This window comes from Topomyia yanbarensis, chromosome 3 (assembly GCF_030247195.1).
Source record: "Topomyia yanbarensis strain Yona2022 chromosome 3, ASM3024719v1, whole genome shotgun sequence".
Classification (NCBI taxonomy): Eukaryota; Metazoa; Arthropoda; class Insecta; order Diptera; family Culicidae; genus Topomyia; species Topomyia yanbarensis.
In genome coordinates this window covers 231,047,996-231,074,873 of record NC_080672.1, presented here as the reverse complement: position 1 = coordinate 231,074,873, position 26,878 = coordinate 231,047,996, and the positions used below count along the sequence as shown (strand labels likewise).

The window sequence follows — 26,878 nt, the reverse complement described above, 5'->3', positions numbered from 1 at the left end:
TTAAAAAAAGACATACATACATACATACATACATACATACATACATACATACACACATACATACGCACAGATATTTTGCGATCTCGGCGAACTGAGTCGAATGTTATATGAGACTCGGCCCTCCGGGCCTCGGTTAGACAGTCGGTTTTTGGAACAATTGCATAACCTTTCTATATGAGAAAGGCAAAAGAATAATATTTAATTAGCTTAATCAGCATGAGTTCAATGTTATCTTCATGTGATTATATTTTGAAATGTTGGTGGAATAGGTTTAAAAGTGGTGGGAATGGGGGGTTGGTAGAGTGGGAGTGGAAGTTGCGTCAGGATTCCTTCATCTTATTTCGGTATACGGGGTGGATGAAGGAAATGCGGGCGTGAGGGTGGTCCAAGGGGAGGGGAGTGATGAATAAGGGAGGTGTAAGGGCAAGACGAAAAAGGGGAGGGGCGGCGACGCAATACTCAACTGCATATTTTGTCTTCCATTTGAGACTTGGTTTGAGAAAATCGGTTCAGTCATTACCGAAGAACCGATGTGACTTTAATTGTGGAATATGCCCGGAATTCCGGATTTCCGGAATCGTCGATAGTGGACAATATATATAAAGAATGTTTGCTTGGCAATCAGTGATCTAGATCTGCGATTAGAATTAATTTGGTGACCATTTGAATAGTTTTTAGCCTCTGAGGTATTACGATTGTACCGATTTATATGGGAAATTCCAGTGTATCCTTACTAACACCCCTGTAACTCCGGCAGCAAGAGTCAGAACCGAATGAAATTCAGCAGCAGTCAATGGTACTACTGTATCTTTTATTTGAAATCAAGTTTGTAAAAATCGGTAGAGAATTCGTTGGGGAATGGGTGTGATATTAGCTTAGGAACTTGGCGGGTTCCCCGGGGGCGTCATGAACCGTCATAGGTGGCCAATGTGGTCAAAGCTGCTTTAATTGATCATTAGTGATCCAGGCCCGAAAACTAGAGTAATGTTACATCAATTTTAATATGTTTTACACCATTTTAACATCATGGTGGTACAAGTTTATATGGGAATTTGCTGTGTGACCGCACTCTTCAACCCGTAACTTCGGGAGCGGAAGTCGGATCAACTAAAAATTCAATAGCAGCTTATGGGAGCGTTATATAACGTCATATAACCGATCAATACAAAATTTCACTGACATCTGTGGGGATATTATAGCTATCATTTGGGACTAAGTTTGTGAAAATCGGCCTATCCATTTCCGGGAAACTGATGAGAGTTTGTTAATTTTGAAAGATGGCGGTTTTTCCCGGGCACTTCCGGAATCGTCTGTGGTGGTCAGTGTAGTCAATGTGAGACGAAAAGTTTTGCTCCCAAGAAAAGAACCTAGCTAATGATTATGGTTGATCTGCATGGGAACTACCTATGTCATCAGAGACATCTGTTGGCTTACTATAAGCCTTTTGGCTTATTGTATTGCTAGGATTGTTGTCTATTTTTTGTTGTCATAATCGTGGTTACCTCAGTAACCCAGAAAAATTTAAAAATTCTAAAAACGCCACATTGTAGAAAATGTAAAATTCAGTAACATGGCATATCTAACTCAGTTCACCCCAAAATGACGTTTGTCATAAAATAGCACAACAGCGACGATATACTGACGAAAGGTTCGTTATAATCACAATTTGTTCTACGATGATGAATGTCAATGTCCAAAAGTTGTAGAAGTTCGGAGAATTTCACTGTTCTCAGCGCATTTGTGTTATTATCTTGGCTCTTAACAACAAAACAAAGCTGTTGATGCCGATTTATACGCATTGAATTGATTGTAGGCCGAGTAATTAACCCATTATTGCCCAACCTACTATATATAGTAGGTGCTAAGAATAACACCTATTACTTAATTAATAACGCAGAACAGGCATTATCAAAGAGGTAATATTGTTCATATACTCTTGCAGAATATGTTTAGAGAAGTTAGAGTGGTTTAACCAGTGTTTATGTTTTGTTTTTAATCAATTTTTCCTTAAGGGGTTACACATTTTTGTTAGGATGAAAAAAATCGATTTTTTGTAAATTAGATATTCTGAAACTACATACGCTGAGGAAAATTTTCTCAAAGTTTTATTAAGATCAGAATACTACAACTTGAGTTACAGCTATTCATAGACCGATACCCATTGACCACTCGTAGGCGATATGTAGTGTTTGATACGCTAGACCGTTGACACGCTGCACCGACAGTAAAGCTCAATTATCTCGGAGTTGTATTTTGTTGAAAAGTTCATCCGCGGCCATCACGATATCTCAGGAACCGATTAACCAATCAATCTTAAATTTTCACTGGTTGTTCCTTGTTATATCAGCTACTTTGAGCACAAAAATAATTTTACTGGAATGACTATATCATTTTTCTTCGATCGGAAAACACAATTTGTGATGCGCGTGAAAAATAAGTTGGGCAATAATGGGTTAATGAATTAGTGAGGCACCCTCCTTAGTATAGTGAAAATAAACACTTTACCCTAAATCGGATACGAAAACTGTTTTCGAAACATCCCGGCTTACAGACCAGAGAAAATACGGTGATCTATGTAGCTTGGTAGGTTCGACGGTTCCCTCCATGGATGTCGACGAAGTGCCAATCAAACAAATTTGCGTTGAATACCTTCAATGCGTTGAATATCATTTTGGTTATAAAGTGTCCAGACTACATTGCCGTATTTGAGTGTAGAATGGACCAAAGCACAATAGAGTATTGGTAAAGTCCTTAGTGACTCTAAAAATTGATCCTAGTAGCTTAGAAACCTTAGAAAATGTGTACTCAACGTGGTGTTTCAAGTTGAGTTCGGTATCTAAGTAGACTCAAACGTTTCTCGTTTGAAAACGATTTGTGAAATATTGTAATCGAAATTAACTTTCCAGTATTTAAAAGTAAACGATCAATACAAACACTTGGAAGCATTTAACATCATCATTGGTGAGCACATCCAACTGGGACTGCAAGAATTATGTGTCTTTGAGATTTTTGATATGATGTTTAAATATATCAAAAATATGAATGGTACGAGATGGCTACCCTGAGGACTAAAACCCTGTGGACCCCAATTATCCTGAGAACTAGAAACATGTGATAAAAAATGATAGCAAAACTTTATTCTTCGAATTAGAAGACAAAATTGTTTTTTTCTGCCAAAATTCAATAAGACAAGAAACATGAAACGACTTTTAATTTGAAACATTACTTCTGTCAATAATTTTAATCAATGATTTTGAATCATTAATCTGAACATAACAAATCAAAAGTAGTGTAGGAAAGTGATAAACTAAAATAACGAAGAAAATATTTTTCATTCGCTTGATCGAAATTAATCTGAACGATTTCAAATATACCATGGACTAAAACTAAGGACATTTAAAGTAAAATTAAGGACGCTTTCCATAATCATCGAAATTAAGAACATGTCCTTTAAAATAAGGACCATAGTTGGAACCTGTGTACATTTTTCGCGACATGTCAAGCCACCTGTACATTCACGCTCTGCTGAAAATGTCTCATGTCTCAAACAGGTTAGCTTCCAAGCCTCGATGGTTGGTCTCGTGACATGTCATGGAATTTAAATGCGTCATCGGTCTTGAGACTGGTCATGAGGATAATTTACCTGTCGCGCGTAAGGCGATACCAATCACAAAGTTTAGGAACGTGTACAAAGATGAACATTTTGTTATGGTTTGCTTGTTTGACCTGTATCTTATTCTTGATCGTTTAAACACCGTGCAGTGGCAGATAAACGGAATGGTAGACGCTATATACATTCAATTATTTTGAACTTTTTCAACTTTTTGATAATAAATGTAGCGAGTTACGAGGAGTTAAAAATCAATAGTTTTAGACATTTTAAACGCACACTGGGAAGTAAATGCATCAAAATCGAAATTTTTTCAACTTTTCACAGATCAATATTTTTTGTTATTGCGAGTTACGAGGTTTTGAAAATCAATAGTTTTTGACATTTTAAACGCACACTGGGAAGTAAATGCGTCAAAATCGAAAAATTTTCAACTTTTCACAGATAAACATTGTTTATTATTGCGAGTTAAGAGGTGTTGAAAATCAATAGTTTTAGACATTTTAAACGCACACTGGGAGGTAAATGCTTCAAAATTGAAAAATTTTCATCTCTTCACAGATAAATATTGTTTGTTATTGCAAGCTACGTGGAGTTGAAAATCAAGCTTTAGACATTTTAAACGCGCACTGGGAAGTAAATGCGTCAAAATCGAAAAAATTTCAACTTTTCACAGATAAACATTGTTTGTTATTGCGAGTTACGAGGTGTTGAAAATCAATAGTTTTAGACAATTTAAACGCACATTGGGAAGTAAATGCGTCAAAATCGAAAATTTTTCATCTTTTCACCGATAAATATTGTTTGTTATTGCGAGTTACGAGGATTTGAAAATCAATAGCTTTTGACATTTCAACTTTTCACATTACTGCGAGTTACGAGGATTTGAAAATCAATAGTTTTAGACATTTTAAACGCACACTGGGAAATAAATGCGTCAAAATCGAAAATTTTTCAACTTTCCACAGATAAATATTGCCTGTTATTGCGAGTTACGAGGAGTAGAAAATCAATAGTTTTAGACATTTTAAACGTACACTTGAAAGTAAATGCGTCAAAATCGAAAAATTTTCAACTTTTCACAGATAAATATTGTTTGTTATTGCTAGTTACGTGAAGTTGAAAAACGATAGTTTTGGACTTTTTAGACACACATTAGTAAGTAAATGCGTCAAAATGGAAATTTTTTCAACTTTTCGCTAATTTTTTTTTGTTTTTCGAGTTCCAGTAAGATTCCGTTTTGTCACGTTCCGTTTTTGGCATACTCCCATTTTGGCACACTCCGATTTTGGCAACAAATGGGTTCCGTTTTTGTCAACATTCTTGTTGTACATAATAAATCTTTTAAAAATGCGCAATAGATATTTTTTGTATCAATTGACATTGTATTTGACTTTATTTCCAAACATGGGAGTCATATTAATCCTCAAAAGCCCAAATCATTTTTTTTAAATTTTGTTAAAATTGTCTTACAGTTTCAATACTTTACTGTGATAATTTTGTGATGATTTTCGCAATGTTGTTTTAAAAAAGCGTTATGCATTTAAAGGTTAAGCTGAATATATGCGGAAGCCACGTTGCTAGGCACCGACTCGCTTGTTTACATTAGGAAAAACTGAAATCTGAAGTGAAAATTCAAACGCACAAATGAGAGTTTCCGAACATTTTCCTTTGGTCATCTGCACATTGGCAGAAAATTTGAAGTTTTGTTAGTAAACGATTAAAGTTTCGCGAGTGTTTTTGCAGTGGTGTGTGAAAAAAGTGCATTTGAAAAAGTGCAATGAAAACGAGAAGAAGTGTTTCGAAAAGAAACCCCAAGTGAAGAGAGGCGATATTTTCGCACAAAATAGGAGCTACAGATGGCATTCCGTCAAAAACTCGGTTTGATTGTATAGGAAAATATTCTAGCTTCCTTAAGTAGCAGTTTCGTGGCACACCAGCAAGGTTAGTTTGTTGAAAAACGTATTTTTATATTTGCTCATGTCAGATACATGGTTAGGCAGGGGAGAGGGGTGTGTGTGGCGCAGCAGCTATGTTGTGGTTTGCATGTATAATGTCCTTAAGTATGTTTCACACTATATGTGTCGTATTTAATGATAACAATAAGTATAGAAATGTATTGTTTATGTATAATACAAGTGGTAGCAGTGTAACTAGTGTTAGACGGAATCAATTTTTATAGTCGAATGCAGATGAATGCGCTACACCGCATAATACAACGTCACTACAAAACTTGGCACTAAATTTGCAATAGATATTCTGAAACTACATACGCTGAGGAAAATTTTCTCAAAGTTTTATTAAGATCAGAATACTACAACTTGAGTTACAGCTATTCATAGACCGATACCCATTGACCACTCGTAGGCGATATGTAGTGTTTGATACGCGAGACCGTTGACACGCTGCACCGACAGTAAAGCTCAATTATCTCGGAGTTGTATTTTGTTGAAAAGTTCATCCGCTGCCATCACGATATCTCAGGAACCGATTAACCAATCAATCTTAAATTTTCACTGGTTGTTCCTTGTTATATCAGCTACTTTGAGCACAAAAATAATTTTACTGGAATGACTATATCATTTTTCTTCGATCGGAAAACACAATTTGTGATGCGCGTGAAAAATAAGTTGGGCAATAATGGGTTAATGAATTAGTGAGGCACCCTCCTTAGTATAGTGAAAATAAACACTTTACCCTAAATCGGATACGAAAACTGTTTTCGAAACATCCCGGCTTACAGACCAGAGAAAATACGGTGATCTATGTAGCTTGGTAGGTTCGACGGTTCCCTCCATGGATGTCGACGAAGTGCCAATCAAACAAATTTGCGTTGAATACCTTCAATGCGTTGAATATCATTTTGGTTATAAAGTGTCCAGACTACATTGCCGTATTTGAGTGTAGAATGGACCAAAGCACAATAGAGTATTGGTAAAGTCCTTAGTGACTCTAAAAATTGATCCTAGTAGCTTAGAAACCTTAGAAAATGTGTACTCAACGTGGTGTTTCAAGTTGAGTTCGGTATCTAAGTAGACTCAAACGTTTCTCGTTTGAAAACGATTTGTGAAATATTGTAATCGAAATTAACTTTCCAGTATTTAAAAGTAAACGATCAATACAAACACTTGGAAGCATTTAACATCATCATTGGTGAGCACATCCAACTGGGACTGCAAGAATTATGTGTCTTTGAGATTTTTGATATGATGTTTAAATATAGCAAAAATATGAATGGTACGAGATGGCTACCCTGAGGACTAGAACCCTGTGGACCCCAATTATCCTGAGAACTAGAAACATGTGATAAAAAATGATAGCAAAACTTTATTCTTCGAATTAGAAGACAAAATTGTTTTTTTCTGCCAAAATTCAATAAGACAAGAAACATGAAACGACTTTTAATTTGAAACATTACTTCTGTCAATAATTTTAATCAATGATTTTGAATCATTAATCTGAACATAACAAATCAAAAGTAGTGTAGGAAAGTGATAAACTAAAATAACGAAGAAAATATTTTTCATTCGCTTGATCGAAATTAATCTGAACGATTTCAAATATACCATGGACTAAAACTAAGGACATTTAAAGTAAAATTAAGGACGCTTTCCATAATCATCGAAATTAAGAACATGTCCTTTAAAATAAGGACCATAGTTGGAACCTGTGTACATTTTTCGCGACATGTCAAGCCACCTGTACATTCACGCTCTGCTGAAAATGTCTCATGTCTCAAACAGGTTAGCTTCCAAGCCTCGATGGTTGGTCTCGTGACATGTCATGGAATTTAAATGCGTCATCGGTCTTGAGACTGGTCATGAGGATAATTTACCTGTCGCGCGTAAGGCGATACCAATCACAAAGTTTAGGAACGTGTACAAAGATGAACATTTTGTTATGGTTTGCTTGTTTGACCTGTATCTTATTCTTGATCGTTTAAACACCGTGCAGTGGCAGATAAACGGAATGGTAGACGCTATATACATTCAATTATTTTGAACTTTTTCAACTTTTTGATAATAAATGTAGCGAGTTACGAGGAGTTAAAAATCAATAGTTTTAGACATTTTAAACGCACACTGGGAAGTAAATGCATCAAAATCGAAATTTTTTCAACTTTTCACAGATCAATATTTTTTGTTATTGCGAGTTACGAGGTTTTGAAAATCAATAGTTTTTGACATTTTAAACGCACACTGGGAAGTAAATGCGTCAAAATCGAAAAATTTTCAACTTTTCACAGATAAACATTGTTTATTATTGCGAGTTAAGAGGTGTTGAAAATCAATAGTTTTAGACATTTTAAACGCACACTGGGAGGTAAATGCTTCAAAATTGAAAAATTTTCATCTCTTCACAGATAAATATTGTTTGTTATTGCAAGCTACGTGGAGTTGAAAATCAAGCTTTAGACATTTTAAACGCGCACTGGGAAGTAAATGCGTCAAAATCGAAAAAATTTCAACTTTTCACAGATAAACATTGTTTGTTATTGCGAGTTACGAGGTGTTGAAAATCAATAGTTTTAGACAATTTAAACGCACATTGGGAAGTAAATGCGTCAAAATCGAAAATTTTTCATCTTTTCACCGATAAATATTGTTTGTTATTGCGAGTTACGAGGATTTGAAAATCAATAGCTTTTGACATTTCAACTTTTCACATTACTGCGAGTTACGAGGATTTGAAAATCAATAGTTTTAGACATTTTAAACGCACACTGGGAAATAAATGCGTCAAAATCGAAAATTTTTCAACTTTCCACAGATAAATATTGCCTGTTATTGCGAGTTACGAGGAGTAGAAAATCAATAGTTTTAGACATTTTAAACGTACACTTGAAAGTAAATGCGTCAAAATCGAAAAATTTTCAACTTTTCACAGATAAATATTGTTTGTTATTGCTAGTTACGTGAAGTTGAAAAACGATAGTTTTGGACTTTTTAGACACACATTAGTAAGTAAATGCGTCAAAATGGAAATTTTTTCAACTTTTCGCTAATTTTTTTTTGTTTTTCGAGTTCCAGTAAGATTCCGTTTTGTCACGTTCCGTTTTTGGCATACTCCCATTTTGGCACACTCCGATTTTGGCAACAAATGGGTTCCGTTTTTGTCAACATTCTTGTTGTACATAATAAATCTTTTAAAAATGCGCAATAGATATTTTTTGTATCAATTGACATTGTATTTGACTTTATTTCCAAACATGGGAGTCATATTAATCCTCAAAAGCCCAAATCATTTTTTTTAAATTTTGTTAAAATTGTCTTACAGTTTCAATACTTTACTGTGATAATTTTGTGATGATTTTCGCAATGTTGTTTTAAAAAAGCGTTATGCATTTAAAGGTTAAGCTGAATATATACGGAAGCCACGTTGCTAGGCACCGACTCGCTTGTTTACATTAGGAAAAACTGAAATCTGAAGTGAAAATTCAAACGCACAAATGAGAGTTTCCGAACATTTTCCTTTGGTCATCTGCACATTGGCAGAAAATTTGAAGTTTTGTTAGTAAACGATTAAAGTTTCGCGAGTGTTTTTGCAGTGGTGTGTGAAAAAAGTGCATTTGAAAAAGTGCAATGAAAACGAGAAGAAGTGTTTCGAAAAGAAACCCCAAGTGAAGAGAGGCGATATTTTCGCACAAAATAGGAGCTACAGATGGCATTCCGTCAAAAACTCGGTTTGATTGTATAGGAAAATATTCTAGCTTCCTTAAGTAGCAGTTTCGTGGCACACCAGCAAGGTTAGTTTGTTGAAAAACGTATTTTTATATTTGCTCATGTCAGATACATGGTTAGGCAGGGGAGAGGGGTGTGTGTGGCGCAGCAGCTATGTTGTGGTTTGCATGTATAATGTCCTTAAGTATGTTTCACACTATATGTGTCGTATTTAATGATAACAATAAGTATAGAAATGTATTGTTTATGTATAATACAAGTGGTAGCAGTGTAACTAGTGTTAGACGGAATCAATTTTTATAGTCGAATGCAGATGAATGCGCTACACCGCATAATACAACGTCACTACAAAACTTGGCACTAAATTTGCAATACATATCGAAAGCCCGTATTTAGGAATACAAAACTGATAGCTCTCAAATAGTTTACGATATCTTTTTGAAAATGCATTTTCAGATATAGTGCACTTTATATTCGTAAATGTTGAATTTGCAAACCTCCCTAGGTGCCAAAATTTTCTGGTAGAAAGAAATAATAAATTAACACCAAACATGAATTCAGCGACGTAAAATTACCCCAATGTGAAGTTTTTATCAAATTCGGATCCCTTTTGAGGTTTTGACCGACATTTTTATGGAAGGTGATCACTGTGCGAAGACTGAATTTGATAAACATATGAATAAAATTGAATTTTCTTATTTTTTCCTTTCATCTAATTCCGTTTCACACATGGGTAAAAATCCTTGAAACATTTTTGAAGTCGTAAATTGAAAATCCAAACTTTAAAAATAAGGTTCAATTTTTGGCACTGTTCCGGTTTTGGCAACAGCGAAAAATAAAATTGTTGCCAAAAACGGAATCCTACTGTACTAGGATATGAAAATCACTAGTTTTGAACATTTTAAACGCACATGGGGAAGTAAATGCGTCAAAATGGCAAAATTCACTTTTTACAGATGAATGTTGCTTGTTTTTCCGAGTTATTAGGACTTGAAAATCAAAAGTTTTGAACATTTGAAATGCACAACGGGAAGTAATTTCGACAAAATGGAAATTTAAAAATGCGTTTAAAATTAGAGGTGTGCCCAGCGCCGCCGCGTCGACGGTTGCAGGTAAAAATAGTAAACAACTCGTAATAACAAACAATGTTTATCTGCGAAAATTAGAAAATTTTTCGATTTCGATGCATTTACTTCCCAATGTGCGTTTAAAATGTCTAAAACTATTGATTTTCAATACCTCGTAACTCGCAATAACAAATAATGTTTATCTGCGAAAATTTGAAATTTTTTCGATTTCGATGCATTTACTTCCCAATGTGCGTTTAAAATGTCTAAAACTATTGATTTTCAATACTTCGTAACTCGCAATAACAAACAATGTTTATCTGTGAAAAGTTGAAAATTTTTCGATTTTGACGCATTTACTTCCCAGTGTGCGTTTAAAATGTCTAAAATTATTGATTTTCAACACCTCGTAACTCGCAATAACAAACAATGTTTATCTGTGAAAAGTTTAATTCTTTTCGATTTTGACGCATTTACTTCCTAATGTGCGTTTAAAATGTCTAAAACTATTGATTTTCAACACCTCTTAACTCGCAATAACAAACAATGTTTATCTGTGAAAAGTTGATTTTTTTTCGATTTTGAAGCATTTACTTCCTAATGTGCGTTTAAAAGGCATAAAACTATTGATTTTCAACACCTCTTAACTCGCAATAACAAACAATGTTTATCTGTGAAAAGTTGAAAATTTTTCGATTTTGACGCATTTACTTCCCAGTGTGCGTTTAAAATGTCTAAAACTATTGATTTTCAACACCTCTTAACTCGCAATAACAAACAATGTTTATCTGTGAAAAGTTGATTTTTTTTCGATTTTGACGCATTTACTTCCTAATGTGCGTTTAAAATACCTAAAACTATTGATTTTAAACACCTCTTAACTCGCAATAACAATGTTTATCTGTGAAAAGTTGAATTTTTTTCGATTTTAACGCATTTACTTCCCAGTGTGCGTTTAAAATGTCAAAAACTATTGATTTTCAACACCTCTAAACCGCAATAACAAGCAATATTAATTTGTGATATGTTGAAAGAAATACAATTATCTCATTTTCTATATTTCCAATTATCCGCCAAAGTACGGTATCCAATATTTTACCCATTTTCAATACCGGTTCATTGTCGACATGTCACATAACAAGCAAACCTGTTTTTCTATTGTCGCGACTGTTCGCAAACGAACATACATGTCACAGTTCAGTAAATGTACAGCCGCTTGACAAACCAGTTTTGTTTTGAAACATGTACAAATTTTATGACATGTCACGGGGAAAATGTATCGTGTCATAGTACACGCGCTTGTGTCACATGTCGCAAGAATCCGCAACTTGTACATGTCACGAGCAAACATGCGACCAGTCACCAGATGACTGGTCATAACCATGACAGTTTCCAGCTATGATAAGGACGGTTGGTAACCCTACTGTTGCAACAGCTTGTCGTTCATATACTCCCATGCTAGTTTGTACGGTGGCACTTCGGACTTGCCCATCTTTGTTCCTGATGGCCACAACTCGGTCTTTAGGCTATACGTTTCGTGGCAGTGTAGGATCCACTACGATAACGACGTCCCCTACGCGGATTGGTTTTGTAGGTTGATGCCATTTGGTTCGACGACAGATTGTTGGTAGATATTCGCGAACCCATCTTCGCCAAAAGTGGTTCGCATAAATTTGTGAAGTCTTCCAATTATTTCTAAGCGTGGCGGGGCTATCATCGAATATCTTGAGTGGATTGCATCCGCTCGAAGAGTTAATCAAGAAATGATTGGGTGTCAATGCATGAGAGTTCTCGTCATCAATGGGAATATAAATAAGGAGTCGTGAGTTGATGACGTTTGCGATTTCTAATAGTGTGTTTCGGAGCACTTCGTCAATCGGATTGCGGGGTAGTTTCATCTGATTGAGGACTTTCTTGACTGATTGCACCATCCTTTCCCAGCTGCCTCCCATGTGCGGTGATCCTGGGGGAATGAACGACCATTTGGTGTTGGATGTAGTAAACTCCTTGAACAGTAGATTTTGATCGATTCTCTGATATGCCTCCTTCAATTCGCGGTCAGCGCCGACAAAGTTTGTTCCTTGGTCACTAAACAGCTCCAATGGGGTTCCACGCAGTGCCATGAAGTTTCGAAGTGCCAATATACACGAGTCGGTGTTGAGAGAGTGTGCAATCTCGATGTGAACTGCTCTAGTTACCAAACAGGTGAGGAGCACTCCCCAGCGTTTCTCACCAAGTGAAAGAGGTGCTCCATCTCTCTTAGCTTTCTAATGTAGCGCTTCAGCCAAGCTGTATGACGTAAAAGGCGCATCTAAGTCGAAAATTTTTTGCAGTCTATGACTGAGGCAGAAGAGCAATGTAGTCCAAAAGAATGCTTTTGTTCCAATGATGTAGTACCAATGTGTGTCGGCATTTCTGGCCATTCGGTCTGTTTTTCCCAGATAAATTCCTGTCCTCGAATCCATCTGCTGTTTGGGGAAAGATGAGGAATTCGCTGCCACTTAGTTCCGTCGTCTGCAGGATTCAATTTGGACGGTACCCATCGCCATTCAGGTAGTTCGGTGTTCTCCAAAATCTCCGCGACCCGGAAACCCACGAACGGACTGAATCGTCTATGGTCGGAGTGTAACCAACACAGAACGTCACGTGCATCAGTCCAGAACAATCTTTTGTTGATATTTATCCGATAGCTCTCTACTACTGTTCGCGCTAAGCGAACTCCAATTACAGCTGCTTGCAGTTCGAGTCGAGGAATTGACGTTAGCTTATTCGGTGCGACACGAGTTTTTGCTGCAACAAAGGCGCATTAGATTCTATCATTTTCTTCGCAGTGGTTTCATTTACGCTCGCATCGACGAAAATGTGTAGCTGCACGTCTGTTTGCATTGGGGACGAAGTAGTTAGACGGTAACATCTTGGCACTGAAACTGTTTCTGCCTTTTCGATGACTCCTAACCAGGTACGGCATGTACCTGGTTAGGAGTAGTGCATTCATACGCTGCTATGAATCGTGGCCAATCTTCCGGATCACCTCCGAATCGTGGGAGATCCTTCACTGTGTGCCGTGCAGCTAAATGACCTTCATTCAGCAGCGTATCGATTGGTTGGACGTGCGGCACAGGGCGCGGTAGTGTTGCGGAGCGATTTCGAGGAGGTGTGCGCTCTAGTGGCTGCGAGTAACCAGGCAAGCCAGTTTCGTTCATTGAAAGTGGGTAACTGGCGGTCCTGTCCGTTTCACGTAGCCAATCGTCAATTTTCTGGATATTTGTGCTTGATTCGATGTCGGAGTCATCCTCTGTATCCTGTTTCAGAGCAAACGTTCAAGTACTAACTTTTCCTCCAGTTGCTTCTTCTCAAGTGCTTGTCTTTCTATCAGACCCTTCATCTGGAGTTCTCGCAGTTTTGCAGATCTGTTTGTGCCCTTTGATGACAACGAAATGGCACTTCACCGTGCGTGGATTTTTGCGTCCTTTCAGTTATAGTGCTTAGCGGTAGCGTCGTGATCTTCTTCGTGGTTCCCAGGATGTTCTGCTGTGACTGATTTGATGGGAACTCATACTGAGCAATCCTAGCAGTTTGCTGGTGGGAGATCGAGTTTTCACCTATAAGTGTCCGTTGCGTGCGCTCCAGCTGTTCACGAAGTTCGCGATTTACTTGCTCCAGAGTGTGTATGCGTTGATTATCATGGAAGTAGCTCGATGCAGGTACTGAACCGGATTTAACTGGGGTAGAGGCTGCTAGAGGTGTTTTCGTGACGTTTTCGTTTCTGATCAGCTGTTCTGCGGCTGCTAAGTATTCAGAACCGTGCTCCCCATACTGCTGTTGCAGCTCTTGATGCTTCAACGCTTGCCGCAGCTGTTCCAGTAACCGCTGCTGCTCTTGTTGATGTTTCTTTCGCTGCTCCTGCAGTTTCATCTGGAGAATGGCATTACTGGACTCGACAGACATCTTCAAACAATCGTTACAGATCCAGGGATCGTCCAGCACTTCGAAGGTCACTTGCACACAGTCGTAGTGGTAACAGAACTTGCACTCAACACAAGTCACCATGCGGTTGCCACCTTCCTGGTTGCATTTTCCGCATTTCGCGCCAATATCTCCTGGATCGCGCTTTGCTTCACCATTGCGATCCACTACACTCTCGGTAGACATTCCGGGGTATTAAACGAAAAATTTAATATGTTGCAAATGCAACGGAGATAATTGGTCCGAAAATTTAAACACGATTTTTGATGATCGATGTTAAATTTTTCCTGTAATTCATTAAATTTACAATAGCTTTTTTATCATCTATAATTCTTTTTTTAACTTACGTTTAGTGCGTTAAATATACGCTAACACTTTCCGGATGTCAACTCCCGCAATATCAAATAGGTCTATAACTTTTATAATAGATCCTAGAATTTTAGTATTTATTGTATTTGTAGTATTTAGATAATGTAGTTATATTAGCCTAGTTACCTTGGACGTGGATGATTTAAGTTCAGTAGTTTTAATTGTAATTTTAATGAGCAATCTTCAATCAGTAATCTTAGAATAAGTAATTATTAATATTTCGTTAAGAACTAATAGAATTCATTACAATTACCTTTAGGAACACTAGTTACTATCATTACTATTAGTTATAGCCTAAGCAGTAGATAATTTTAATTAATACAATAGGATAATTTTAAGTAATGCTGCTGGATGATAAACGTGTACAGTATTTCACGATGGTTTCCAGTTCTCCTATTCTCTCTTATCCATCTTCAGAAAGGTCATTTGATGGACAGTTAACTGGCGGTGACAATCCCGTCGCTGGTGCAGGGTGTGATACGCGTTTACCTAGGAGGAGCTCGCCAAAGGGCGTAACACCTACTTAAATACAGAACAGCACCAGGAGGTCATCTTTACGCGAACTTGCTTCTCTAGCAGTAGTAGAAAATGCTCAATTTCTAATTTACTATACTCAACTGGATTTTTCTAGCATTGCACGAAAAAGATAGTCGTTAAGGTTCAACTGAGAAACCTTGGAAAAGCGGACATATTGGAAAATGAAAAAAGCAGTTTTTTTCTCATAACTTTCCCTAACCTTTTTTTTCTCTAGCTAATTGAATGTCGTTAAAATGTAAAAAAAAAATGTGACTACATAAGTCGAAATAGAAAAGGAAAAAAAAGTTGGAAAAATATTCATGAAAATCAATCAATACCTATGTAGTCGGGGATTTGTGCCTTCTTGCAACTATTAGTTCTGAAATGAAGGATTAAAGCCCTAATAGTTAGCCTTTCCTACACTCAAAAAAATGTAAGCGTTATGCCTATTGATTTTACACATAGATTTTTGCAATTAGCGGAGGCAGGTACACTATTTGCTGGCACATAAACCTAATGTGTGTATTTATAAGATATATAATCTTACATTCACATTTCATAACTATAGGGCACATAAAACCCGATTCTATAACAATACGCACATATAACTTATGTGTGTGCATACATAGTTTATACAGTTGGCACATAGAAGACATGTGTGCGCGTGATAACATTAGCATTTCTTCTTCATATGCATTTTAGGTGGTTTGAAGCAAATAGAATTAACGTTTAGGTTTTTTTAGTGTGCGAATTCCTGGAATAAATCGAATGCTACAGCTGTTCAAAAACGTTGTTGTTTGTAGACAACATAGGCATGAATTTTAAATAAAATAAAATAAAATAAATTCAATCAAATGAAATAAAACGTCCAAATTATAGTACATTTCGTCAATGTACTAGAGGTAAACAAAAATATACTGCATTAGACTTCAATGAAGTTATATGCGGGGTTACTTGCAAAAGGTATACTTTTTTGCATTCCTGAAAATAGGGTACGATACTTTGATTTGATAAGTACCATTTAGTATTCTTCATACTCCCATTAGCACTTGTACATGTTGAACATTATTCTAAAGTTTCAGTATTTTTTAGTTATACCGCACTGAAGTTGAAAAGTGTTGCAAGTAACCCCGTTTGGCGGTAAATATCATGCAATCACTCCAAAAATCAACTGCCTGATCATACAATTCGTCGAGACCGCGAAATGTCTGTACGTGTCAAATAATGCCGTTCAATTTTCTCAGAGGCGGTTGAAACGATTTGCACAAACTTATACCATGTTCACACTACAGAGTCAAAACACGTTATAATAATTGGCAACAAGAAAAATGTCATCAAGATAGCGTTAAAACACGTTTTAACTCGTAGTGTGAACGTAGTATTAGTTTCAAATGAACGGTTCTATGTTGCTATAGAACTTTTAGTTGATCCTACTTTTTTTCATTTCAGAATGTCTTCAAATAAAGCAGCTGGTTGGATTTTATTGTCCCTTCTCGTTTGTGATATTGTTTCTACGCATGCATACCATCAACAACATCCCTCTCAAGTTACGGCTCAATTGCAACAACAACTACATCCTGCGTACTACACTAATCCGCAACTAAACAGAAAATTCGCAGAAAAGCCAAATGCGATTAAAAAAGTTGCCTTGGATGATATCGACGATATCCAAACAAATCAAATTCAAGACGTGGGATTCTCATGGTCTAATATGCTCGGAATGCTCATGCAAATGGTCTTCAACGGAGGCAATAACGCACCAACCAAATCGGACGATATTGACAACGGCGGAACTTTCGCTCAATCCCCGTGGGCGAATGTGATATCCGTTGGATTGAAAATTATTACCGCGCTTCTTGGTGGAGGTACTAATGATGGCATTGATAAAGTGGACAATGGGGGCTCACCAATGCAGGTAAACATTAAATTATTTTTTGCATAATGTTGAGGGTGACAGGATTAGTTCAACCGTTTAATAAATTGTGTATTCATACTATACCCACGGAGAACAGACATCCATAATCGAACAAAAATATTTAAAAAACGTGTGTAAACATTTGAATTAATATACGATAAACACTAGCACCGCCACATCGACTTATCCCAACTATCCGTCAAATCTATTCGGGAACCGGTTCCAAATCTTGAATGGATTCGGTATGGAATCTTGCTCAAAGAAAACCACCGCTTCCGACTCTATCGGTTGATTTCGGATATGAGCTGGAATTCATACTGGATCCACTCAGAAGTCCGAACCGTTTCCGGACTAGTTTGATTGGGTAGAGGAATAACCGCTGTCAATTCAGTCGAACTCAGCCACAAAAAACACGACGACAGTAGCGCACCTGGTTTCGATATCCCAACTACCTTCCAAACCGTTAGGGATTTTTACACAAGTTGAATGCTGAAGATGGGCATCTGTTCTCTGTGCTATATCTGAATGTTTAACCAATGTAAAGTTCTGTACATTAAAGTCTAAATATGTGTAATATAAGTATATTTGAATCACATAGTGCTACTAGTAACATTGGATATTTTGATATTGTTAGATTGTTGATATTGGTAACTAGTTCGCAAATTTTGGACAATTTTTTATTTTTTTTAAAATACAGAACGTGCTGGCGGCTGTGTTTACAGCTATGTTCGGGGCAAAGGATCCAGATCAGGTGAACACCATGGCAAAACAGGCAGGAGAGGTAAGTATTTTTAAATGCAATGAAATATTGGTTTGAAAATACATTCCGCTACAAGTCGACTCAAACTTTCTTTCAAACTTTTCTGGAACCTCTATCCCCGAAGCACTTTTTATATTGTTTCAGTCAAAAATCGCTAAGCTGTGCGAAACTACTTCCAGACGACACTCGCCACCCATTTTGCCATCAATCTAAAGGTACTGGTCTTGGGTATCTCATTATCAACGAGGACGTGCCCGTTCATTGCCACTTACAACTGCTGATAGCCGAGTTGTTTTACATGAACTTGGATAAGAAAATACATGGATTTGTAGATATCTAGTATAATTTGATGATTATTCAAAATTTATATAACCATTACACAGTGGTCGCGACCGCAAGAAATTTCATTCACTAGAAACCAAACCATTCACCGAGTGTCGTTAGAAGAATTGTTCATATGAAAAATCTCCATAACCTGATAAACATTGAACTATGACATAGCTACTACGATCAACCACAGATAACAGACGTTTAGGCTAGAACAAAATTTCTTCAAAAACCTGTGTAAACTTTCAAATTGATAAACGTTGGAAATCCGTGTTTCACTAATGCCATCTGCGCAACAGTTTGCTACAAGTGTTTGACAGCTCCACTCTAACTGCATTGTATCGATCACTGCGCCATCTACAAACGTTTGCCAAACGTGTTTCAGACGTCTGACTTATTAGGAATTTCAGTGGCGGGTATTTACACACGATTTAAAACGAGCCTAAACGTCTGTTATCTGTGGATCAATCTTAAGGCCAGCAGGTTCCTCCAAAAAACGTGTTTTTTGAATTCCATTTATTGTTCCAAAAATATTTCAAAATTAAACTTTTTACAGTTAGACTTAGAAGTACAAATATTTAACTACTTAAGAAATTTTTTTTTATTATGGCGGCTCTGAATTCAGCTGCTCAAACTCGTCAGATTGGTTTGGTGAGTGTCATCATTTCGTGGAAACGAATCATCTGAAAGCAAAACAGTTTCATGTTCAGTGTCGAATTGGCTATGGTCGGTACGAACATTAAAAACGCTTTTAATCCACCTAACAGTGTGATGAGACATTTCTTATAACTCTTATCACTCTCTTCGGTTATTATATCGTTTGAGAACATTTAGAACTTGATGCTTCGCGATGTTTTTGATAACACATACTACATGGGATAGTGACAGGACTCAGAGAATCGCTCAAATCAGCATAGGACAACATCAGTACTAGAAATCTGAAACCAAATCAATGGGAAAGCAAAAAAATGGCGCATAAAATAGACATACAAAAGAATTATTGCTAATGCTCTGTTAATAAAATATCTAAATTCCTCAATAAATGCATTGTGGTGGGAAAACTGAATTTTCCTAAAGGGGTTATGTATATTGTACAGAGCCAAAAAAATCGATTTTTTTTTAATCGATTTGAAGTTTATACTTTACTCAAATTTCCAACGCGACTGAGAAGTAAGAAATCAACGCTTTTTCTTGAAAAAAGCGATACTAGCAGTGACACCATTCAAAGAAAATCAACAGTGAATATTTCCAGACTTGGTTTTATTTCCTATTTAAGAACTATTGTGTTTTTTACATCCTAGATTGCATGATTCAGTGATCGAAACCCAAAACTTCATGAAGTATTTGAAATTATTAAATTAAAATTTGTGTTTGCTATTGAAATTGACAAAATGATAGTATCGCCCCTTTGGCGATGGTTTACCTATCACCATTGAAGTATCGCCCTTACGTTTTTTTACAATACCAATTTTACAATTGGTGGGGGTTTGGTGAAAATCGATCTTGTTGTCCAAACGGCATAATTCCGAAGCCGTACTTTTTGAAGTTTTAAAATTATGCAGAATTAATTTTTCAGAAAATAGTAACAGAGTTCGTGTCTTTAGCGAATTTGTTGAGACTTTATTGTAGTCATGAATATGAGAACCTAACCTGAGAAAATTCACCATGAATACTTCTTGGACGATATACCGTCAAAATTATTTTATCAAATGACGCGCTGTTTAACGCTTGTAAAACTCATCGAAGATACTAAACCTCCGAAATTGGCGGTTTCAAAATGATGTTATCTTGATCTTAAATTACTGTTTTTGAACATTTGACCTATACATATAATTGGTCATACAACAAAAATTAAATTCTCATCAAAATCGATCAGGACCTGCTAGAGTCGAATAGAAATCGTCATTTTTCATAAATTTCTCTCTACATTCGGAAAGTGTTATCCTGGATATTAATAATATTACGTTTTCGTCTCAACTCGACGCATTCCCAAAATAAAAACCTCTTTTAATCCACCTAGTGGTGCAATTGTGCTTTTCTCATTTGTCCAGACTACGATTCCATGGCTTGTTATGTTCAATACAATGGTAGAAATGAATATTACATGTTCACTACGATTTGCACATACATACAATGGATCGACAGCCACGATCTTGAGATACTATGTGATACTGAAACATCGCTTGAAACCAGCGGCGGATCATGGAGAAAGATCCAGGAGGTCCGGATCCCGCCGGAAATTTTCAACTTGTTAAGAAATTTTAAACTAATTTTAATTTGAAAGTAGCAACCCCTCACTGCATACTCATACCGGGCCGGTATGATTGACGATTTTTAGAGTGATTGCATAACCTTTCTATATGAGAAAGGCAAAAAGTCCCAAAAAATCAATTTTTGTCAAACATCTTTCGAGTTTACTTGATCTCAATGTTTCATGCATTTTAAAGTCATTTGGCATCAAAAATACAATTTTGATTTTGAAAATTTTTCATTTCAGTTTATATGGGAATTTGCTGTGTGGTTGCACTCTGCAACTCGTAACTCCGAAACCGGAAGTCCAATCAATAAAAAATTCAATTGCAGCCGATGGGAAGGTTGTACCTTTCATTTGAGACTAACTTTGTGCAAATCGATCCAGCCATCTCTGATTGACAGAGGTCACATTTTTTTCCACATACACACATACATACACACAGACATTTTCCGATCTCGACGAACTGAGTCGATTGGCATGTGACACTCGGCCCTCCCGGTCGGGATTAGATTGACGAATTTTAGAGTGAATGAGAAAGGCAAAAACATTTTTAGCAAATGTTGAAAGTTATGCATTTTTTGGACAGAAGTTCTATGTTTCATAGACATTAAATCCATTTTAACTTCGCTTTCTTTTAAATAAAGACCCTTATTACAGCGAGCTCAATTTGAAAAGAAATCTGAGGATTATGATTGATTACAGAACTCTGGAATTTTCTATTGGAATATTTTCAGGCAGGACTTTGATATTGATGCTATTAGACAACTGTGAAATCAAGACCAATATATCAGTTACATTTCAGGACCCCATTCCGACAATTTATCAAAAGTCCTCATGATGTTTACAACAACAGGTTATCAATGTACGGATCAGATAACTGTTATTGTAATATTGAATTAAATTAGTCAGCATCAATAAATTTTCAACTTCAATCCAATTTTTTTTGTGAGGTGGGGGGGGGGGAGTTGTATGGTGTTAAACCCCAAAACCTTCTCTTGGCTACGCCGTTGCTTGGAGTTCTTTAGGAGATATTTACTTCGCTTTCATTTTCCTATATGTTTAAGATCGATCTGATGGTTATAAATTAGAAAAATTGCAGTCAGAAGGTTCGTACAAATGAACATTTTTGCACTGATAAGTTATCTAGTTCCTTCTAGACAACTTGGAAGTGTTCGGTGATTATTTCTAGCGGTTGTAGATAGAAAAATGAAACACAAAATTCGTTTTATAGTAAAAATGTTTGACTTATTTCAATGGATTATTACTATATTGAACAATAAATAGGCGACAAAGAGTAATCCACAAACAACAAGCCATAACCATAACTAGTATTCAAAATAGATATTTGAAGTCTTCAGTAAAGTTATTCGCAAAAGTAAGAGCTACAAATTTGATGCAGGCATCATTTCGATATAATCACTTCCAAGAAAATTTGTGAAAATATCTCACTCATAGGGGGATTAATCAGCAAAAGCACAATACCAAAAGAAAGGGCATATTGCCTCCATTATATTCTCCGAAGATACTATTGACCTAAAATAAGCCGTTTTGGCGTTATTAATAGATTACATGTTTTTGGTCATATTTCTGGCAATGGGAAATGATAAAAATCTTTCGTCCGCATTTAATATTAAATATCTCTTGATAATAGTCCGATTTCAACAAGCTATAGCTTGTTCGAAAGGTATTCGTATAAGCTGCCTAAAAATTTATAAATTGTTAATCTATGTTGTCAATTTCGGCAGATAATTTAAAAAAAATGCAAAAACGCCATTTTTACACATTCAAACATTCACATCTTGGAAACTAAACATCAGAATCAAAAACAAATTAATAGCGTTCTTACTGTTTGATAGTTCTTTCATTTAAAATTGGTTTGGATAAGATCGGTTGAGCCATTGCTGAGAAACACGAATGAGAGTTTGTCCGTTACACACACACACATTGTCCCAAATCGTCGAGCTGAGTCGATCGGTATATAAGACTCGGCCCTCCGGGCCTCGGAAAAAATCTTGATAGTTTGAGCGAATTCTATACATTTCTTTTATAAGAAATGTAAAACGACTTTAATCCACCTAACAGTGTGATGAGACATTTCTTATAACTCTTATCACTCTCTTTGGATATTATATCGTTTGAGAACATTTAGAACTTGATGCTTCGCGATGTTTTTAATAACACATACTACATGGGAAAGTGGCAAGACTCAGAGAATCGCTCAAATCAGCATAGGACAACATCAGTGCTAGAAATCTCAAACCAAATCAATTGGAAAGCGAAAAATTGGCCCATAAAATAGACATACAAACGAGTTGTTGCTAATGCTCTGTTAATAAAATGTCTAAATTGTGGTGGGAAAACTGAATTTTCCTAAAGGGGTTATATATTGTACTGAACCAAAAACTCGAATTTTTTTTGAATCGATTTGAAGTTTATACTTGACTCAAATTTCCAACGAGACTGAGAACTAAGAAATCAACGCTTTTTCTTGAAAAGGACGATACTAGCAGTGATACCATTCAAAGAAAATCAACAGTGAATATTTCCAGCCTTGGTTTTATTTCATATTTAAGAATTATTGTTTTTTACATCCTAGATTGCATGATTCAGTGATCGAAACCCAAAACTTCACAAAGTATTTGAAATTATTAAATTAAAATTTGTTTTTGCTATTGAAATTGACAAAATGATAGTATCGCCCCTTTGGCGATTGTATACTTTTTCGGTCCCACCTATCAGCATTGAAGTATCGCCCTTACGTCTTTTTACAATATTATTTAACTACCGTTTTACACCACCGATTTCGTCCGGGTTTTTTCAATAGCGATCATTGTTACTATTTACAGCTGGTATCAGCTTGATAATCCTAAAAAAATACGAAAGAACAGTTTCGCTTCTTAACTGCTAGCAATAAAGTATCGCCCTGTTTGTTTGCATGGAGCGTGGAGAGCGAAACTTTAAATAAACAAACAAAAATACAGTTTCGCCCGTTGTATTTTTCTTGTAGTTTAAGAAAGCAATATCGTAGAATCCAAATTTTTAGGTTAATTTGTTACGTTTCAAAGCCCTCATTCGCATGTATGAAAAAAGCCTTATGTTTACATTTGTAAGTATCGCCCTTTTCACAAAAAAGCGTTGAAATGCGATTTCATTTCAACGCTTTTTTGTGCTCCTGATATCACGCTATCTCTGAAATGCATGCGTGCATAGTTCCAAATTTTACTTCGACTTCGACTTTTTCTAAAGGTTACTTCCCAGCAGTATCCTTGATTTGAATTATTATCGCTAATCCTAATGCCAAAGAACAAATAAAAACCTCTCGAAAACGAACCGTTTGGGAAAATCATCATTATTACTGGAATTTTCATTTTCACGAAACTTTTCGTTAACCTTCCGTCACTTGGTTCACAGTGCTCTGAAAATCTAGCGAAATCGTCTTAGGGCACCAGCGGGTCTAATTCAGAGCTATCTGCGCAGCGAGTTAAATTTGTAAAGAATACTAAAAATTAATTTCTATTCCATAATTTTCAGTTCAACAATTCGAGAGATCGTGCTCACCGCAAGTCATGAAAAATAGACTAAGTTGTGAAGCGATGGTCACTACTTATTAAAAAATCACGGTTAAATAAAAAATAAAACTATTAAAAAATTTCAAATAGTTTACAATTTTCATAAACTTATTAGGAAAAATTGTTTAATAAGCTTTCGTAATATTGTGTAGGAAAAAAGCTGAAAATTTCAGTATTTTCTTTATCTGCAACATAAACCATTAAGTATACCAATTAATTGGTATACGAATTGGAATAGGTTCGCCAAATTTTGGAAGAAGTCTATAAAATAACCTCTTGAAAACTACCTAAAAATTGTTGTAGTTCGATGCAATAAAAAAATCCCCAAAAATGAAATGTACCTATTAATGTGAAACACAGTGAATAATACATAAAATAAAGACCCATTTTTATCAGTCTCATGGTGTATTTTAGGCTGACAAAATGGGGACATTGACTGAATCGGGCATTTTTTTCTTTATAATAAACTGAAGCTGTTAAAATATTCTTCCCGTCCCTTGATGTAGTCTGATAACTATTTCTGATTATTTAATATAAATGTATTTTAAAGGGGTTTTCTAGCGTAATATTTAAAAACCTGTTTCAATCCACCTAGAGGTGCAATTGTGCCTTTCTCATTTCTCCAAACTATGATTTAATAGCTGGTTCGTACAATATAACATTACGGAAATGTCTTTCATTCTTATTACACTTTGTAAGTATATATAAGAGCACCTTTTTGCATTCATCGCGGTATCGGTTTGAATCGGAGTCGGATGGAGATGGAATTTACTATCAGTTTCCGGGGACGCAACAACTTTCATTTCAGACTAAGTTGATCAAATCGGTCTAGCCATTTACATACATACATACATACATACATACATACATACATACATACATACATACATACATACATACATACATACATACATACATACATACATACATACACACACATACATACATACATACATACATACATACATACATACATACATACATACATACATACATACATACATACATACATACATACATACATACATACATACATACATACATACATACATACATACATACATACATACATACATACATACATACATACATACATACATACATACATACATACATACATATATACATACATACATACATACATACATACATACATACATACATACATATATACATACATACATACATACATACATACATACATACATACATACATACATACATACATACATACATACATACATACATACATACATACATACATACATGCATACATACATACATACATACATACATACATACATACATACATACATACATACATACATACATACATACATACATACATACATACATACATACATACATACATACACCCCAAGGTGGACAGTAGAGCAGTTCAGCCTAATGCTGGAGCAGTTAACCGAGCAGTTGATCGATCGGAAGCCGGTAGTCATTGGTGGTGACTTCAACGCCTGGGCTGTGGAATGGGGCAGTAGAGTAACCAACACAAGAGGGTGTATCCTGCAGGAAGCTCTAGCGAAGTTAGACGTACGATTGTGCAATGAAGGCTCTGTTAGTACATTTCGGAGAGACGGGAGGGAGTCCATCATAGACGTCACATTCTGTAGTCCCTCATTGACGGCGAACATGGATTGGAGAGTATGCGAAACGTATACGCATAGTGACCACCAGGAGATTCGCTACCGTATCGGCCAACGGAACCCCGCGGCAGTACAGAGAAGGGTGACCGGCGAACGAAAGTGGAAGACGAAAGCCTTCAACAAAGACCTCTTTGTTGAGGCACTTCGGCCGAACGGCGGGACCGAGAACGTGGATGCGGCTGACCTAACAAGAAGGATTGTGGCGGCTTGTGACGCCACAATGCCGCGAAAACTGGAACCACGCAACAAACGGCGTCCAGCTTACTGGTGGAACGAGACGCTTAGTACGTTACGCGCTGCTTGTCTCAGAGCCAGAAGGCGGGCCCAAAGAGCAAGGTCGGAACCAGATAGAGAAGAGCATAAGGCATCGTTTCGGGAAGCTAGGGCCGCTCTAAAACGGGAGATCAGACTTAGCAAGTCAGAGTGCCACAAGGAGCTATGCCGAGAAGTAGACGCCAATCCCTGGAGTGACGCATACCGAGTCGTGATGGCGAAAATGAAGGGTCCGACGACGCCAGCCGAAATGTGTCCGAGCAAGCTGAAGATAATCGTCGAGGGTCTTTTCCCGAAGCACGATCCGACTATATGGCCACCGTCACCGCACGGCGAGGAAGAAGGAACAAACATGGATCGCCAAGTGACTAACGACGAGCTAGTAGAAGCATCGAAGCGCCTAAAACCAAAGAAAGACCCTGGTCCGGATGGAATACCAAACGTGGTACTGAAAGCTGCGATCCTGGCATATCCGGACATGTTCAGGATAGTGATGCAGAAGTGCCTAAATGAAGGCAACTTCCCCGAAATGTGGAAGGTCCAGAAGCTGGTGTTGCTGCCGAAGCCAGGGAAGCCACCTGGCGACCCGACCTCGTACAGACCCATATGCCTGCTGGATACACTCGGAAAACTCCTGGAAAGGATCATTCTTAACAGGTTGACGAAATTCACGGAAGGTGAGCGCGGACTGTCCAAGATGCAGTTTGGTTTCCGCAAAGGAGCATCGACAGTGGATGCAACTCGGATAGTGCTCGAGAGTGCCGAGAAGTCATCTAAACAGAAGCGAACAGGAGATCGATACTGCGCTGTGGTCACGATAGATGTGAAGAACGCGTTCAACAGTACCAGCTGGGAAGCCATCGCTGCAGCGCTGCATAGAATGAGGGTTCCCGACTATCTGTGCCAG

The 26,878-nt window shown here is 36.8% G+C and overlaps 1 protein-coding gene across 5 annotated transcripts in view; it reads left to right on the top strand.

The window, feature by feature from the left end:
* LOC131688995 (uncharacterized) overlaps window positions 1-26,878 on the top strand; it is a 327,429-nt gene that overhangs the window by 99,527 nt on the left and 201,024 nt on the right. For 4 of the 5 annotated variants that reach the window (XM_058973713.1, XM_058973712.1, XM_058973714.1 and 1 more), the window contains exons 2-3: window positions 16,659-17,124; window positions 17,822-17,905. In XM_058973713.1, coding sequence (XP_058829696.1) covers window positions 16,660-17,124; window positions 17,822-17,905 — 549 coding nt within the window. In that variant the 5' untranslated portion in view covers window position 16,659. The remainder of the gene's footprint in view (window positions 1-16,658; window positions 17,125-17,821; window positions 17,906-26,878) is intronic. The other variant, XM_058973716.1, reaches the window with a different exon arrangement.